At 32.4% G+C, this 16,545-nt stretch overlaps 2 protein-coding genes across 2 annotated transcripts; one reads left to right on the top strand and one right to left on the bottom strand.

Moving 5' to 3' along the window:
• The first annotated feature begins 9,928 nt into the window (after positions 1-9,928).
• Positions 9,929-11,366, top strand: LOC105198117 (40S ribosomal protein S10). Its single transcript, XM_011164765.3, has 3 exons — positions 9,929-10,075; positions 10,706-10,850; positions 11,001-11,366. The coding sequence occupies exons 2-3, from the start codon at positions 10,707-10,709 to the stop codon at positions 11,334-11,336; spliced, it is 480 nt and encodes a 159-aa protein (XP_011163067.1). The 5' UTR covers positions 9,929-10,075; position 10,706; the 3' UTR covers positions 11,337-11,366.
• A 104-nt stretch (positions 11,367-11,470) lies between these two features.
• LOC105201319 (bladder cancer-associated protein) lies at positions 11,471-14,111 on the bottom strand. The gene is made up of 2 exons (XM_011169288.3): positions 13,811-14,111; positions 11,471-13,709 (listed from the first exon to the last, which is right to left on the bottom strand). The coding sequence occupies exon 2, from the start codon at positions 13,609-13,611 to the stop codon at positions 13,369-13,371; it is 243 nt and encodes an 80-aa protein (XP_011167590.1). The 5' UTR covers positions 13,612-13,709; positions 13,811-14,111; the 3' UTR covers positions 11,471-13,368.
• Positions 14,112-16,545: the final 2,434 nt, after the last annotated feature.

The raw sequence follows: 16,545 nt of genomic DNA, 5'->3' as shown, positions 1-16,545 counted from the left end.
TATATCAAATTTTTGAAGAGTTTGATTAACAGCTTCAAAAATATCAATTCCCCTTGTTGTATTATGTAATGGAACTAAATTTAAAAGCTCCTCGACATGTGAGAAATCGTTTTGCACGATTCGAGCAAAAATACTCAATTGACTCACATGCCGATTATCGGTGCTTTCATCGAGACATAATGAAAAGTAAGAGCAAGATGCTAATAAAGATTTTAATTTATTTTTTAAAGAAAAAGCAATGTCTTCGATCCTTGATTTTATAGTTTTGTCACTTAGTGGAATGCTGCTAGCTTCTTCAAGAGTCAAAAAATTTCCGAATGACTCTACTGTTGTGATGAGGCACTCTTTTACAAATTGTCCTTCAGTGAAGGATTTAAAATTTTTCGCAATTAAATTCGAAATTGCGTATAACGCTGTAAGAGCTTTTACTGAAGGTGTAGGATTTTTGATAAAAGAATTCGAATAACCTTCTTGATAAACTAATTTTAAGCCCTCAATTATATCGAATTTCTCCTTGTCCACATATTCTGAATAATCACTCGAATGTTTGATATTATAATGCCTATGAACATTATATTTTTTTACAACGGATGGTTCATAACCACATAGAAGACAAGTGGTTTTATTGTTAATTGATACAAAAAAAAAAATTCTTCCCATGCCTTATCAAAAGATTGAACGTATTTATCCATCCTCTATCTATCACACGTATCACTATCACATATAACACAATCACAAATAGCTCTAACACGTTAATAATATCTTCTGTTTTTACACGTTTAGCTACGAATCCTCAAAACTCAATAATCTTAATAAGAAATAAGATTATATAAGATTATATATACAAATTATATATGAAAATATAAGATTATATATAAAGAAGTAAGAATTTTAACGTACACGTGTCGCCTGCGCCTCGCTGGTAAACAACTATTGAGAAACAGCAAAAGAGGAAAAACAATTGCATATCAGTGCGCAGCAAGAGTAGGTGTGCGCTATAAAAATACTACAAGCAAAGTATAATAGTAAACTTGTAAACATTATTTCCTTCTTTTTAGTATAATATTACCATTAAATGCATTTAAGGAATGGATAGATATGTGTAATCTTTTGACAAGGAGTGGGAATTTGTTTTACATTAATTTATTATATAATAAAACTACTTTTTATGTAGTTATTATCTGCCGTAAAAAATGCCATCGTCAGACATTATAATATTAAACATACACACAAGTAAGTATTCAAAATATATGGACAAGAAGAAATTCGATTTGATTGAAGGATTTTAAAATGAATTCATCAAAAAGATTGTAGTTCCTACAAATATAAGGTTCGAATCTTTATGCCGATAATGCTACGTCTTCAGTAGAAGCTCTTATAGCGTCGTACGTAATTTTGAATTCCGTTCACTAAAGGGAAATTTGTAAAGAAATGCCTCATCGTAGCAATAGAGTCGTTCAAAAATTTTTTAACTATTGAAAAAGTGAGCAACATTTCATTAAGTGACAAAATTGTAAAATCAAGAATCGATGAGAGCTTTTTCTTTAGAAAAAAAAAATTAAAATTTTTATTAGCATCGTATTCTTTTCCCGCGTTAAAGATGATGTATGTCCTAGAAACGACTTAGAAAATCAAATTAATTTTTAAGAAAATTAGTTAATTCTCCTGTTTTCGTGTTTAATTAAATGTTTTACATTAAAATATTTTCTCGAACCGTATATTTTATAATCTTCTTAGATATTTTTGTAGTCAAATAGACATACGAGAAAAACCACTTTAAAAAACGCATCTGCAATAGTACTTCAAAGGTGATGCGAAAAACTTATCTTAATTCTAATTATCGTACATTATTGTCATTTATATTTTTACAAAAATATATAACAGAAAATGTAAATAACAGATTTTTATAAATAAAATTTTCTCTAAATAACAGAAAATTTTTTTTATAAAAATTATGTAAAAAGAAAAATTTTTTACGACAAATTTCTCGAATGGTACGCAACCAGCGTATTTTTCACTCAGAGACGCTCCTGATGCAGAGCGCCAGCCGCGCGATCATCGGCTCGATCGTCGAGCGGCGAGCAGTAGTGAGGGGACAGTGGGCGTCGCTTCGAGAATCGGCTCGAAATGAGCAACTAACTCCGAGCACTGTAATATAGTATGCAAATTTCTAAAATAGAAAATTTAATTTAATATCATTTTCTAAACTTCAATTTAAATTTAATTTGAAGGGAATTTGAATTCAAGTAATAATATTTGAAATAATAAATAGGTAACAATAACAATAATATATAAGTAAAATCTGCAATACTTAAATAATTAACTTTTGTAATAAAAGTATTTACATTCACATTCACAATCAGATGTTTGTTTATTATTCTTCTTTTACGATTAATTATTTTAAAAATTAGAATTTTAAAATACTGTTAATATTATTTCCAATTAAATTTTAAATTAAACAATTTGAAAATTTAAATACGTTGCTCTTATATGTTATCCATTTCAAATAACATATATTATTATTATTATTATTACCTATTTATTATTTCAAATATTATTACTTGAATTCAAATTCCCTTCAAATTAAATTTAAATTAAAGTTTAGAAAATAATATTAAATTAAATTTTTTATTTTAGAAATTTGCATACTGTATTAATATCATCAAGATAAATAAATACATTTATTAAAAAAAAAAAAAAAAAAATATTGCATACATCCGGGAGCGAACCCGGATCTTACGATTGTAAAGCAAGCACCTAACGCACGGAGTCGACTGCACTGGTTGCGAGAACAGTTACCGGAAAGGCTCATATGGCGCGCCGCGGTATGGCCAATTTTCACAAATATATTGTTTCGAAACTAAGGCTTATTCGATGAAACGCCGGGAAACGTAAACTTTTCTTTCATCTCCAAAATAACTAAAAATAAATAACCTTGGGATCAAAATCCCAGAGTCTCTCACCTGGTCCTCCCCTTGTAAGCAAATTATGTCTGTTTAAGATCATAAATTCTTCCAAGAAGATTTTATATTGTTACTTATTTTTTTTTATATAATAAAAATATGATTATATATGAAACAATGAATTGTTAAGTTAACTATGTAATTAATTTATAGATATGTTAACATTATCGGGCAAGCCAGTTTACTTTGTAATTGGCGTAAAACAATACTGAGAGAGGAGCCGAATGAATGTCTAAGTTATCTTAAATTTTGTACACCCATAGAATTTGATTCTGTCTATGGGGAAATTTTCCAAACTAAGAAGTCGCTAACTTTTTACGTACTTACAGTTTATGATTAATGTAAAGCCCAATAAAATTTAGTCGTTCATTAATCATAAACTGCGAGTATGTAGAAAGTGGTGACTTCTCAATTTAGAAAATTTCCCCATGGACAGAATCAAAGTTTTCGAGTGTACAGTCGTGTTCATTATAGTTGCAACACTTTTTCTTAGATGCGTCTTTGAACACGCAACTATATAAGAGCTGAGAACATGATTGGTTCTTACTTGTGGATCCAACCAACGACGTTTGCCGCTCGATGAGCAAGGCTACATTCCATAAACCATCGAAGAAAAAGTGTCGCATTTATAATGAACACGACTGTACAGTTGCCTGCATTATAGTTGCGACACTTTTTCTTCGATGGTTTTTGGAATGTAGCCTTTCTCATCGAGCGGCGAACGTCATTGGTTAGATCTACAAGTAAGAACCAATCACGTTCTCAACTCTCGTTATAGTTGCGCGTTCAGAAACGCATCGAAAGAAAAGTGTTGCAACTATAATGCAGGCGACTGTACAGTCGTGTTCATTATAGTTGCGACATTTTTTCTTAGATGCGTTTCTGAACGCGCAACTATAACAAGAGCTGAGAACATTATTGGTTCTTACTTGTGGATCCAGCCAATTATGTTCACCGCTCAATGAGCAAAACTACATTCCAAAAACCATCGAAGAAAAAGTGTCGCAACTATAATAAACACGACTGTACAGTCATGTTCATTATAGTTGCGACACTTTTTCTTTGATGGTTTTTGGAATGTAGCCTTGCTCATCGAGCGGCAAACGTAATTGGTTGGATCCATAAGTAAGAACCAATCATGTTCTCAGCTCTCGTTATAGTTGCGCGTTCAGAAACGCTTGGAAGAAAAAGTGTCGCAACTATAATGAACACGACTGTACACCCAAGGACTTTGATTCTGTCCATGGGAAAATTTTTCAAACTAAAAAGTCGCTATCTTTCTACATACTTCCAGTTTATGATTACCGTAACAACCAATAAGCTCTAGTTGTTTCATTAATCATGAACTGCGAATATGTAGAAAATGGTGACTTCTCAGTTTGGAAAATTTCCCCATGGACAGAATTAAAGTCCTTGGGTGTACAATTGCCTGCATTATACCGTTTGTTTTCTGTTCCTGAACTCTCTAAATAAGTGTACACTTAAAATGAAATAGATAGATGTTTCAAAGTTAGCGAAAGCAAGAAGGAACGTTCCAGTGCAGTTTAGTGCAGGAATAGAAAACAAGCCTATAGTTGCGACACTTTTTCTTTGATGGTTTTTGGAATGTAGCTTTTCTGATCGAGTGGCAAACGTAATTGGTTAGATCTACAAGTAACAACCAATCATGTTCTCAGCTCTTGTTATAATTGCGCGTTCAGAAACGCATTGAAAAAAAGTGTCGCAACTATAATGCAGGCAATTGTACAGTCGTATTCATTATAGTTGCGACACTTTTTTTTCGATGGTTTTTGGAATGTAGCCTTGCTCATCGAGCGGCGAACGTAATTGGTTGGATCCACAAGTAAGAACCAATCATGTTCTCAGTTCTTGTTATAGTTGCGCGTTCAGAAACGCATCTAAAAAATAGTGTCGCAATTATAATGAACACGACTGTATAGTCGTGAGCTAAAAGGTTGCAACATATTTTCTTCGATGGTTTTTGAAATGTAGACTTGCTCATCAAACGGCGAACATAATTGGTTCTTACCTGTGGATCCAACCAATTACGTTTGCCGATTAATGACATCGAAGAAAATGTGTTGCAACCTTTTAGCTCACGACTGTATAATATGTGCGCAACGACGCTGTAACGATACCAAATTGTCGTTATAAAGTTATGGCTCCTGCACACCAGCGCGATGACGCGACACGCGACGCGCGATTATCCAATAGGCGTACAATTTTTTTGAAAAGACGTACGCCCATTGGATAATCGGGCGTCACGTGTCGCGTCATCGCGCTGGGGGTCAATCATGTAATTTCACGTGGAACTTTTCACGTTTCACTTTTCACTTTTCATTTTTCATTTTTCACTCATAGAGAGTTCACGTGAATCTTTTCACGCACAGCGATTATGTATGAATAATGCGCGGAAGTTTAGTTTGCGTTCCGAAATTCACCATTAGAGGCTCTGTCATTGCAACTATCAAGCGATCGTGAAAAAGGTTTCTACCTGCTTTTACAATATAACTTTTACTGTAAAAATTTTATTATATAAAAAAAAATTGTAAAAAAGATATTCATAAATAAATAGCAATATTTCTTAGTTATATTGCATAAACTTAATTTACAAATATAATATATATTACATTTATTTTTAATGATCCATATATTGTAACAACTATTTTATTATGTAGTAATCTAATACTCAAAATTACATTGTAATTTAATTCAAGCATTGTTTTTCAAAATTAATTTTAATTAGTATTTTTTGTGTGCAAATTTTAAAGTAAATTAATTTCATTAGTCATTAAATTTAACTTCGTTTAATTAAAAAATATTGAATAATTTAGAATACGACCTTGATCAAAACTGAATTCTCGCTCACACATGTATTTTCCAAATTTATAAGTTATAAACACTTACATGATTGATTAATATTCTATTTCACAAGACGTACCTTTCTTATATCATTGTGTATCAAAACGCGTTTAAAGTATATTTTTATCTAAATTTGCATTTGATGAAACCTCATTCTATATAATTATCAAAATATCAATTTGTCAAATATAAATATCAAACCTAATTACATCACAAAAGCATTATTTTTATTTATGTATGTATTACTTTATCCTATCAACGCAATGCAATACCAAAAAGGTTAACCTCTTCAATAATACCTCTTCAAACTGTTACCACACTGTTACCACACTTTCATTCTTATTTCAAAATACATACAATTTATTAATTCCCTAAATTTTCACCTTTTCGCCATCACGGCTAATGGCGAAAAAGTTCACGTGAAAAAGTTCATATTTCCGCTCATGAGTGAATTACATGATTCCGTGGAATCGTACACCCAAGGACTTTGATTCTGTCCATGGGGAAATTTTCCAAACTGAGAAGTCGCTATCTTTCTACATATTTACAGTTTATGATTAACGTAACGGCCAATAAGCTCTAGTTGTTTCATTAATCATGAACTGCGAGTATGTAGAAAGTGATGACTTCTCAGTTTGAAAAATTTCCCCATGGACAGAATCAAAGTCCTTGGGTGTACATGATAGTGCAGTTCACGTGAAACTTTTCACTTTTCACGTTTCCGCCCTAGGGGAAATGTTACATAATAGACCCCCTGGTGTGCAGAAGCCATTAGAGAATAGGCCTACAGGAAGTAGCTGCTCAGTCGCCGGTCGGCCACAAATCGTTCACGTGACGCTGTTGGTGTGTTCTTTTCGGTTTTACTTTAAATGCAGTTGAAAAAAACAGACCAGAAACTTACGATAGTGGCCTAGGGTGCTTTTCAACAAGAGTGCCACAGTCCGTTTGTTTTCTGTTCCTGAACTCCCTGAATTAGTGTGCACTTAAAATGAAATAGATATATATTTGAAAGTTAATGAGAGCAAGAAGGAACGTTCCAGTGTAGTCTAGTGCAGGAATAGGAAACAGGCCTAATGTGACACAGTGGGTGTATTCCAAAAGTTCTATCAAAAATATTCCTTTTAATAATAAAGTTGGTAACACTGTAACTAACTACGCTGTGTTCCGTAATAAAAGTTGAGTTTGTGATTTTGTTAGCTTGCAGAGACCATCGGAGAAGTTAGTTTAATTTCTTGTAATTTAATTATTTATAAAATAATTTTAATGACGTATTATTTATTAAAATAATTCTAATCATGTATTATTAAAATAATAATTACTAACAATTATTTTTATTTCAAAATAGGAATTAAGCAAAAAATAGATTTCCAAAAATTCCGTGAAGCTAAAAATCGCAAGTTCTGATTAATTTTAAATTATTAATTGTAAATAAATTAGATTATATCCGTTTGTGTGCACTAATAGTGCATGATAAAATTTATTCTGTTTAAGTAGTTGGAGAATCTACAGTAGCTTATAGCTGGCATGCTTATAAATGTTAAACTTTTATTAAATATTATCATAATATAATTTCATATTTATTTCATACAAAATCAAATAAGTGTAAGATTAAAAAAATAATATTAATATTGGCAATATAAAAAAATTTATCCTACAAACTTTGCAGTTAATTTTCAGTCTTTGGAAGTTTTTGTGCTCTTCAATTCCTATTTTAAAATCAAAATTATTATCAGTAAATATAATATTTTAATCAATAATACATGATAACAATTATTTTATAAATAATTAAATACAAGAAATTAAACTAACCTCTTTTGCTAATCTTTGCAAGCCAATGATAATGACAAATTTAACTTATAGCGTTTTTCACTGGGAGAACTGGTGCGCACTGAGTGCGTACTCGCTACGGGCAACGTGTTTCACTGAACGTTTCGGTGCGCATGAAACCGGTGCGCGCTGTTTCACTGGGAAGGCTAGTGCCGAATTTTTGCCCTTTCGTGCAAGATTTCGGCACGAACTCCCAGAGACGGTGCCATTGGCCGTATTCTGTAACTCTTAACGACAGCTAGGGATATCGTTACGTGTCGTCGCGCAGCTTTTCTACCATGTATAATATCTGCGCAACGACGCTGTAACGATACCGAATTGTCGCTAAGGAGTTACAGAATTCCGCTACAGTTCAGTGCAACATAGCTGCGCGGGACGCACGATTAGCAATTGCATTACTAGATTTGCTTTCTTCATCATCATCTAGCAGTGATGAAGAAGAAGTATTAAAAAATCCACGGAAAATTCCGAAAATCAAAAATTTTGTTCAGGTGGTGCATAACTTAACGGATAAAGATGTAAGTACATCTGTTTTCATTGTTTCTGCAGATTATATTGTATTACACGTGAAGCAATAATATATATTGTATAAATATATAGTATCAATACTACAAATAATTATCAAAATATTTAAGATAGACTTGGTAGTATTAAAATTAGAGAATAAAACGTAGGAAATGCGAGTCAAATGCGGTAGTTGGTGCGTCAATAATATAAATAGTAAATATATTTCGCTATCAGTACATAAATGTGAATACAAATAACGGACGCGTTTCGACTTTCTTTAAAGTCATTCTCAACGATAATTTTAAATTAACAATTAGCATATATGATTTTGTTAATTGAAAATTATCGTTGAGAATGACTTCAAGGAAAGTTGAAACGCGTCCGTTATTTGTATTCACGTTTATGTATTAATAGCGAAATATATGTATTATTATATTGACGCACCAACTATTGCGTTTGATTCGTATTTCCTACGTTTTATTCTCTAATACAAATAATTATATTATTAATAATTGTATTATTAATTATATTATTATTATTACTATTATTACTATTACTACTATTACTATTACTATTATTATTATATAACATTATTATTATTAATTATTTTTAATCTAATGGAATCTGTGGTACTTACCAATTAATTTTATTATTTTATTAATTTTATTATTATTTTTATTAATTAATTTTATAGAAATTTATCAATTTCTTTTCTAACATGTGCATTGAATAACCTCAAAAACCAAGATCATAAGTATATACTTACTCTTTAATTTATTATATAAGTCCGTTTCAAGCGGCTCAAGGGTTAAAGTTAATATTTCAGTATTTATTCTAAAAGAAATACACAAACTAATCGATCCTTCCATATTAAATTACAAATTTTTGTGATGCTAATGTTCAAAAGGTATCGAATATAATGCGCCATAAAACTGCACGGAAAATAATGGACGTGTTTAGCTGAGAGTGCAAGAAACTCGCACTGTCAGTGCACTCGGGCAGTGTCGCCTGAACTCGGCGAGTTTCCAGTGCGCACTCAGTGTCGCCCAGTGAAAAACGCTATTACATTATGGAACACAGCGTAGTTAGTTACAGAGCTACCAACTTTATGATTGAAAAGACTATTTTCAATAGAACTTTCGGAATACACCCAGTGTCACACAAACCGTTTGTTTTCTGTTCCTGAACTCCCTGAATTCGTGTGTACTTAAAATGAAATAGATATATATTTGAAAGTTAGTGAAAGCAAGATGGAACGTTCCAGTGCAGTCTAGTGCAGGAATAGAAAACAAGCCTAAAGAGACACAGTGTAAAGCCCGTATCAGATTACGCATTGAAAATTGAAGATTAAAGATTGAGCTTTGGCCAAGCAAAATAAAAGGAGTTAAAATTTCCTTGTTTTGATTGGTCAAATTTCAATCTTTAATCTTCAATCTTAATCTTCAATGCATAGGCCGGTATTCATACCGTTTGTTTTCTGTTCCTGAACTCCCTGAATTAGTGTGCACTTAAAATGAAATAGATATATATTTGAAAGTAGTGAAAGCAAGAAGGAACGTTCCAGTGCAGTCTAGTGTAGGAATAGAAAACAAGCCTATAGTCGATTCTTATATTTAAGATTGTCTTAAGTATCACATTAAGATGCCATCAACCAATCAGAGAACCATATTAGCATCTTAAGACGTTCTTGAAATAAGAATTGACTATGAATAGCGGCCATAGTCTGATACGGGCTTTAGTGGAACGCGCCCTACAATAATTCGAGATATCGATAGACGTATCGATATCGCGAGCGAACGAATCAGCGAGCTGAAATCATACGATTGCACCGAGCGTCATCGAATCGAACAATCGAACGAACGTCGAAAGGCTGACCGATTCTTTTTCCGAGAAGAGGCAAACGCTGAAGTTGTCAAGTATGTTGAGTTTTCTACGATATCCGTTTTAATCCTGCTTATTTATAAAAATTATAAGAAAGTGGAAAGTTTATCAAAATCTTTAATTTATCCTAATCAAGTATAATTTATTAGTATTTGTTTTTCACGTATTACATAGAATATTTGCGAGTTTATACTTCGTATCTTTCACTCGTATTTTTCTTGAATAAAAATTTATTTTTTGCTATTTAATTAATTATAGTTATGCAAAATTTAACTTTAAAGCATGCTAATTTTGATAATAAAATTGGTATTTCCGCACGTGTATCTTGGTAGCGATTGTTAATATTGTTAATGCGATCATAACCTTAAATAGTATGCCTCCTGTTTGTAACATTCTTTAAAACTATGATACAGTGATGTGCAACTTGTGGCCTACGGCCCGATACATGACCGTGGCTCCAGGCCACGTAGGTTGCGCATTTTATTTCTGTAATGCATATATAAATAACACACGTACTACCAAAATAGACTATGCAATCCACAAGATTTCTGAAAATGATTATTTAAAACTGTTTAAAAAAACGTTGTGCATCACTGTTATAATATTTATAACTAAATCAATTAGAGTGTATTGAACTAATTTTATTACTGTTTTCTGTTCTATAGAATGTTGATGCCAAAAAAGAATCGTGTAGCTATTTACGAGTATCTTTTTAAAGAGGGAGTCATGGTAGCGAAGAAGGATTATCATGCATCAAAGCATCCAGAATTGGAAAATATTCCTAATCTTCAAGTAATTAAGGCTATGCAGGTAAAAATTTTTACACTATTCCTTTTACATTGCGCATAGAAAATAAAATCTTACTGTACTATGGATTATAACTAGGTTGTATATTAATATTTGTTAAATTTTCTAATATAGATGTATATCCGTTTGTTTACCGTTAACTATTTTTTTTAGTCCTTAAAATCTAGAGGATATGTGAAGGAACAATTTGCATGGAGACATTTCTATTGGTACCTGACAAACGATGGTATTGAATATTTGCGTGGATACTTACATTTACCACCTGAAATTGTGCCCTCCACCCTTAAGAAACAACCGAGATCCGAGACTACAAGACCGAGACCAGCCGCAACTAGGAGCGAAGGCTCCAGACCGACGGAGGATCGCGCGGGATATAGACGAGGACCAGGTGGTCCTCCAGGTGCTGGTGACAAGAAGGCCGATGTTGGCGCGGGCACCGGCGATCTAGAGTTCCGTGGTGGCTTTGGTCGTGGAAAAGCCCTTCAATGATTTTTTTTAATATAAAAATAAATATGCTCTAAAAAAATTTAACGTTTCATATTTTTATTTTGATACCTAATGCGAGTGCAATGTTCTTTTATCGACATATTTGTAATGCATGGTATGCAGAAAAAAAAAACAAGTTTGAGTGAGAATTTCTTTATTACTTTGTGTTATGGATCTACACAGCTCTTTTTCATTTATCTTTTGATAAAGTTTCTCAGTTTATATTGGAGCAATGATTGCAAAGAGTAGTATTGTAACATTACAGCACATTTTTAATTGTGCATTGTTTTAATGAACGGAGTGAAATCTATGGTGTCTAATCGGGACTCCAATCAAAGTTGACACAGATTCTTTATTTGTGTTTATATACCAAGAAATATGGACACAATTTTTGCATAATTGCAAAGTTTTGATCAAGCTTTTACTCAAATCTGCATAAATTCTTAAGGTTTACAAGTCTGGTATAATTTTTGTAAGTTTGTGAAGAACAAAGTTCTTTAATTCATGTCAAAATATTACGAGTATAAGCTTACATAATAGATGCAAAAAGGTAATTGACCTTTTCACATACATACATATATATATATATATATATATATATATATATATATATATATAATATATATGCTTTAAAGACAGACATAAAAGATTTACTGACATAACTTAATTCAATCTATATATTTTCACCTATATTGATAAGCTATATGAATAATAATTTTTAATTACCATAACTATTGGTATTGATATTTACATTGGTAATGCTACTTATGCTAAATTAGATATTACATTAATATTTATGGATTATAGCAAGTGAATTTACAATCAAATTATAGCACAGATATCAATAATTATGTTTAAATTCCTTTTTATGAGACATATGAATTAAGAAATAAATACATTTTAGATTTCTAATTGCATAAAAACGGCGATATGGAAAAAATAAGTTTCACATTGAGTTTTAGCCCTATTCCCTTACTTTTCCTTTAGCCCTTTCACATTCCCAACTACTATTTTAACTAGATCAGATGACAAGTTATTACTTGAGAAATTTTGGTCTACATATCATTCACTTGAAAAGTTTTATTATGTAGCATTATTTGTAATATAATTTGTGTTACACCTGGCGTAAATCAATCGCGACATTTCTATTTACTTAGTAATATCAATTCAATAATCATTTTATGTATTGCTTGCTATGAAGCAAGTAATTTTAATAAAATAAGTTGCAGTTCTGTAATTATCAATGTGTACTCTTTAATGCGTATTGCATAAGGAAAACACAGGATCCCGTGAAAAAGTAACCATTTAAAATCACACAAGAGACACTGGAATAAAAAATTGCCTCTAGAAGTTATGGATAAGCTTAAAAGGAATATTCCATTGGCCATATAAATCTTCTCTTTCCATTTTATTGTAACAAGTATTTTATTAATATATGAAATTTGTATGAAAAATGCAAATTTAACGAGCTATATTAAAAAGCTGCATCATGCTATCTGCAAAAATTTACTTGGGTCCAGTCAACAATTGCGACAATATTCTACAGAATCTATGTAATGAATTTCATCAAATACATCATATCACATTTTTGCTTATTCGGAATTTCATGATTTTTGTGTGAAGTCTATATACAAAAAATATGCAAATGTCGAGTAGATTACATTACATCGTAGATGGAGCAAAATTTTTGGTAATCTAGATAATCTTGGCTAATTTAAGTAAAACTGAAAAAGATTACTAAAGGCTACTCGTACATTCTATCATTTTCATCCATGGACAAAACAGAAAAGCTATTTTGTGCAGTAACGGAGAAAAGAGAAGAGAAGGGAAGAGTGTTGAAAAAGGAGAAGAGAGGAGAGAAGGGAAGAGTGTTGAAAACTCGTTCACTTACTCGCTCGCTTGCTCGCACGTACGCACGCACGCACGCACGCACGCACGCACGCACGCACGCACGTACATAGCAAGCACAATGGAAAACTAACAAGGGGATGGATGATTCTCCAAGTGGTAGCAAGTTAGCGGATAATCGGTGATCTTAGCCGTTGTCACATCTTACTGTATCGCAATTTGTGCTCCAGAGCAGACAATTGCCTATTCCACTGTAGCAGATGAGGAAGACAGCAGCAAGGAATACAAGACTGCAGATAGTACAAGGCTTGCGCTCTAGGAAGAATCCAATGAGATAAAGCGCCATGAACATAACGTGAGTTTGCAGCAACGCCGGATTCACGGGTTTCGGTATCAGCAGCACTGGAATCAACCACTGTAGGCAGTACATTCTCTCTGGCTTTGGGATGGTACAGGATAGTGGCGGAGAGTCAGTTGCGCTCGCGACGTTTCTTTCACGTCAGATGACTGTCTTGCCTACGACAGGACCTTCGAGAAATAACAACAGTAACATTAAAACAGTAACATCGTTATTCGATATCACAATCAGTCGGTAATCAATTTCCATCGGCTTAAAAACCGTTATTAACCTCATTTGGAAGCATCAGTTCAGCATCTTCCCTCCTCAACATCGAGCGTATGTACATTCTCCGCTGTCGATCGTGTTCGTGATACACGATCAGCCGCAATCACCCGATCACAGCCGATTCACCAACAATTTCGCACAATTTCGAGACTACTTGACAAGCACGAATTAAGCGCACATGTGACGTCGCTGGTGATGTCGCGATCAGCTGCATTGGCGCGATAGACGTGCAGAGCTAGGCTGCGTTTAGATTCCCCACCAAGGTGCACCCAGCATCATTCTATCCGGATGAGGCCCAGTTGCGCACAGACCCGATCAGACACCACCAATCATCTTGACTTATCTAACCCAACCAACGCTATGATTGGTGGTGTCCAATCGGGTCTGTGCGCAACCGAGACACTCCCTTCTATCCTTGTTTAACATTTGGTAAACAACAAAGATAAAACGACATCAAGGTGCACGCGGGTGAGGAATCTGAACGCAGCCTTGCGTTCGGGAATACACATCGAGTGCCTTGGAGTGTTGTTTTATCTTTGCTGGTCACTGAATGTTAAACAAGGATAAAATAACTTGTGTAGCACCATGACTCTCTAGAGCATGTTCACTGAAGGACTTTGATTCTGTCCATGGGAAAATTTTTCAAACTGAGAAGTAGCTATCTTTCTACATACTTACAGTTTATGATTAACATAACAACCAATAAGATCTAGTCGTTTCATTAACCATAAACTGCAAGTATGTAGAAAGTGGTGATTTCTCAGTTTGGAAAATTTCCCCATAGACAGAATCAAAGTTCTCGGGTGTTCATAAAGAAAACAGTTTGGACTATCCAATTAGCGCTCGAGTCTGAGGGTGCCGTCACATGGAGCGTAACTTGCGTAGCGTAATTTGCGTATTCTAGTAACTTCTAAAATACATTACGCCATTTTAAAAGCCTTCTTTCACATGAAGCGTATTTCGCGGATTTTCAAGAAATGCGTATCTAATGCAACCAATTGCTGGGGGTCAATCATGTAATTTCACGTGGAACTTTTCACGTTTCACTTTTCACTTTTCACGTTTCACTTTTCACTTTTTATTTTTCATTTTTCACTCATAGAGAGTTCACGTGAATCTTTTCACACATAGCGATTATGTATGAATAATGCGCGGAAGTTTAGTTTACGATCCGAAATTCATCATTAGAGTCTCTGTCATTGCAACTATCAAGCAATCGTGAAAAAAGTATCTACCTGTTTTTACAGTATAACTTCTACTGTAAAAATTTTATTATATAAAAAAAAATTGTAAAAAAAGTATTCATAAATAAATAGCAATATTTCTTAGTTATATTGCATAAACTTAATTTACAAATATAATATATATTACATTTATTTTTAATGATCCATATATTGTAACAACTATTTTATTATGTAGTAATCTAATACTCAAAATTACATTGTAATTTAATTCAAACATTGTTTTTCAAAATTAATTTTAATTAGTTTTTTATGTGCGCAAATTTTAAAGTAAATTAATTTCATTAGTCATTAAATTTAACTTTGTTTAATTAAAAAATATTGAATAATTTAGAATACGACCTTGATCAAAACTGAATTCTCGCTCACACATGTATTTTCCAAATTTATAAGTTATAAACACTTACATGATTGATTAATATTTTATTTCACAAGACGTACCTTTCTTATATCATTGTGTATCAAAACGCGTTTAAAGTATATTTTTATCTAAATTTGCATTTGATGAAACCTCATTCTATATAATTATCAAAATATCAATTTGTCAAATATAAATATCAAATCTAATTACATCACAAAAGCATTATTTTTATTTATGTATGTATTACTTTATCCTATCAACGCAATGCAATACCAAAAAGGTTAACCTCTTCAATAATACCTCTTCAAACTGTTACCACACTGTTACCACACTTTCATTCTTATTTCAAAATACATACAATTTATTAATTCCCTAAATTTTCACCTTTTCGCCATCACGGCTGATGGCAAAAAAGTTCACGTGAAAAAGTTCATATTTCCGCTCATGAGTGAGTTACATGGGTGTTTACGATAACTAATCGGATCTCGGATTGGATTGAACAATGGTACTCAACGTAGGTATAGAAAATTTCCCTAGGCTAATCGGATTGACGATTGCTGTCTCAAATGTAATCCGATTGATGACGAAAGCGTGGAGACCGAGAAGCCTGCTTGAAAAGTCTCTTTATTTTTTTAAATAATAACACAAAAAATCAAAGATAAAGTTAAAAAGAATGATTTGAATTTAGATTTATTGTAATTTTTTTGTCTAAACACTGGATTTCTGTAAATTTCTGTTTGTAAAAATTAATTAATCTACTCTAAAGTTTGTGGTTATATCGGAAACAAATCAAAATTAATAAAACAATTATTAATTATTAGGTACATATTAAAGCATATAATATTTCAAGCATATCATATAGAATTCCTATTTATTATAAACTCAGTAAAAATAACTTTGAAATTATTCAACTACATTATACATTAATCAATATTAATTTATATGTTAAAAATCAATAACGTTTCTAAAAATGTTCTTTTTATTCTTTTCCAGATCGTAAATAAACTTCAACTCCAAGAATAAATAAAAATTACTGGAAAATGGATTGACATGAAAAGGGCATTATTGAACATTATCAATTTGTGCTAACTTAAAATTTGTAAAATCTGTTATTCTTTGTTAGTTGTTCATTAGAGA

Source organism: Solenopsis invicta, chromosome 12 (genome assembly GCF_016802725.1).
Source record: "Solenopsis invicta isolate M01_SB chromosome 12, UNIL_Sinv_3.0, whole genome shotgun sequence".
Classification (NCBI taxonomy): Eukaryota; Metazoa; Arthropoda; class Insecta; order Hymenoptera; family Formicidae; genus Solenopsis; species Solenopsis invicta.
The sequence above is the reverse complement of the archived record's forward strand: the minus strand, read 5'-3'. Positions and strand labels throughout refer to the sequence as shown.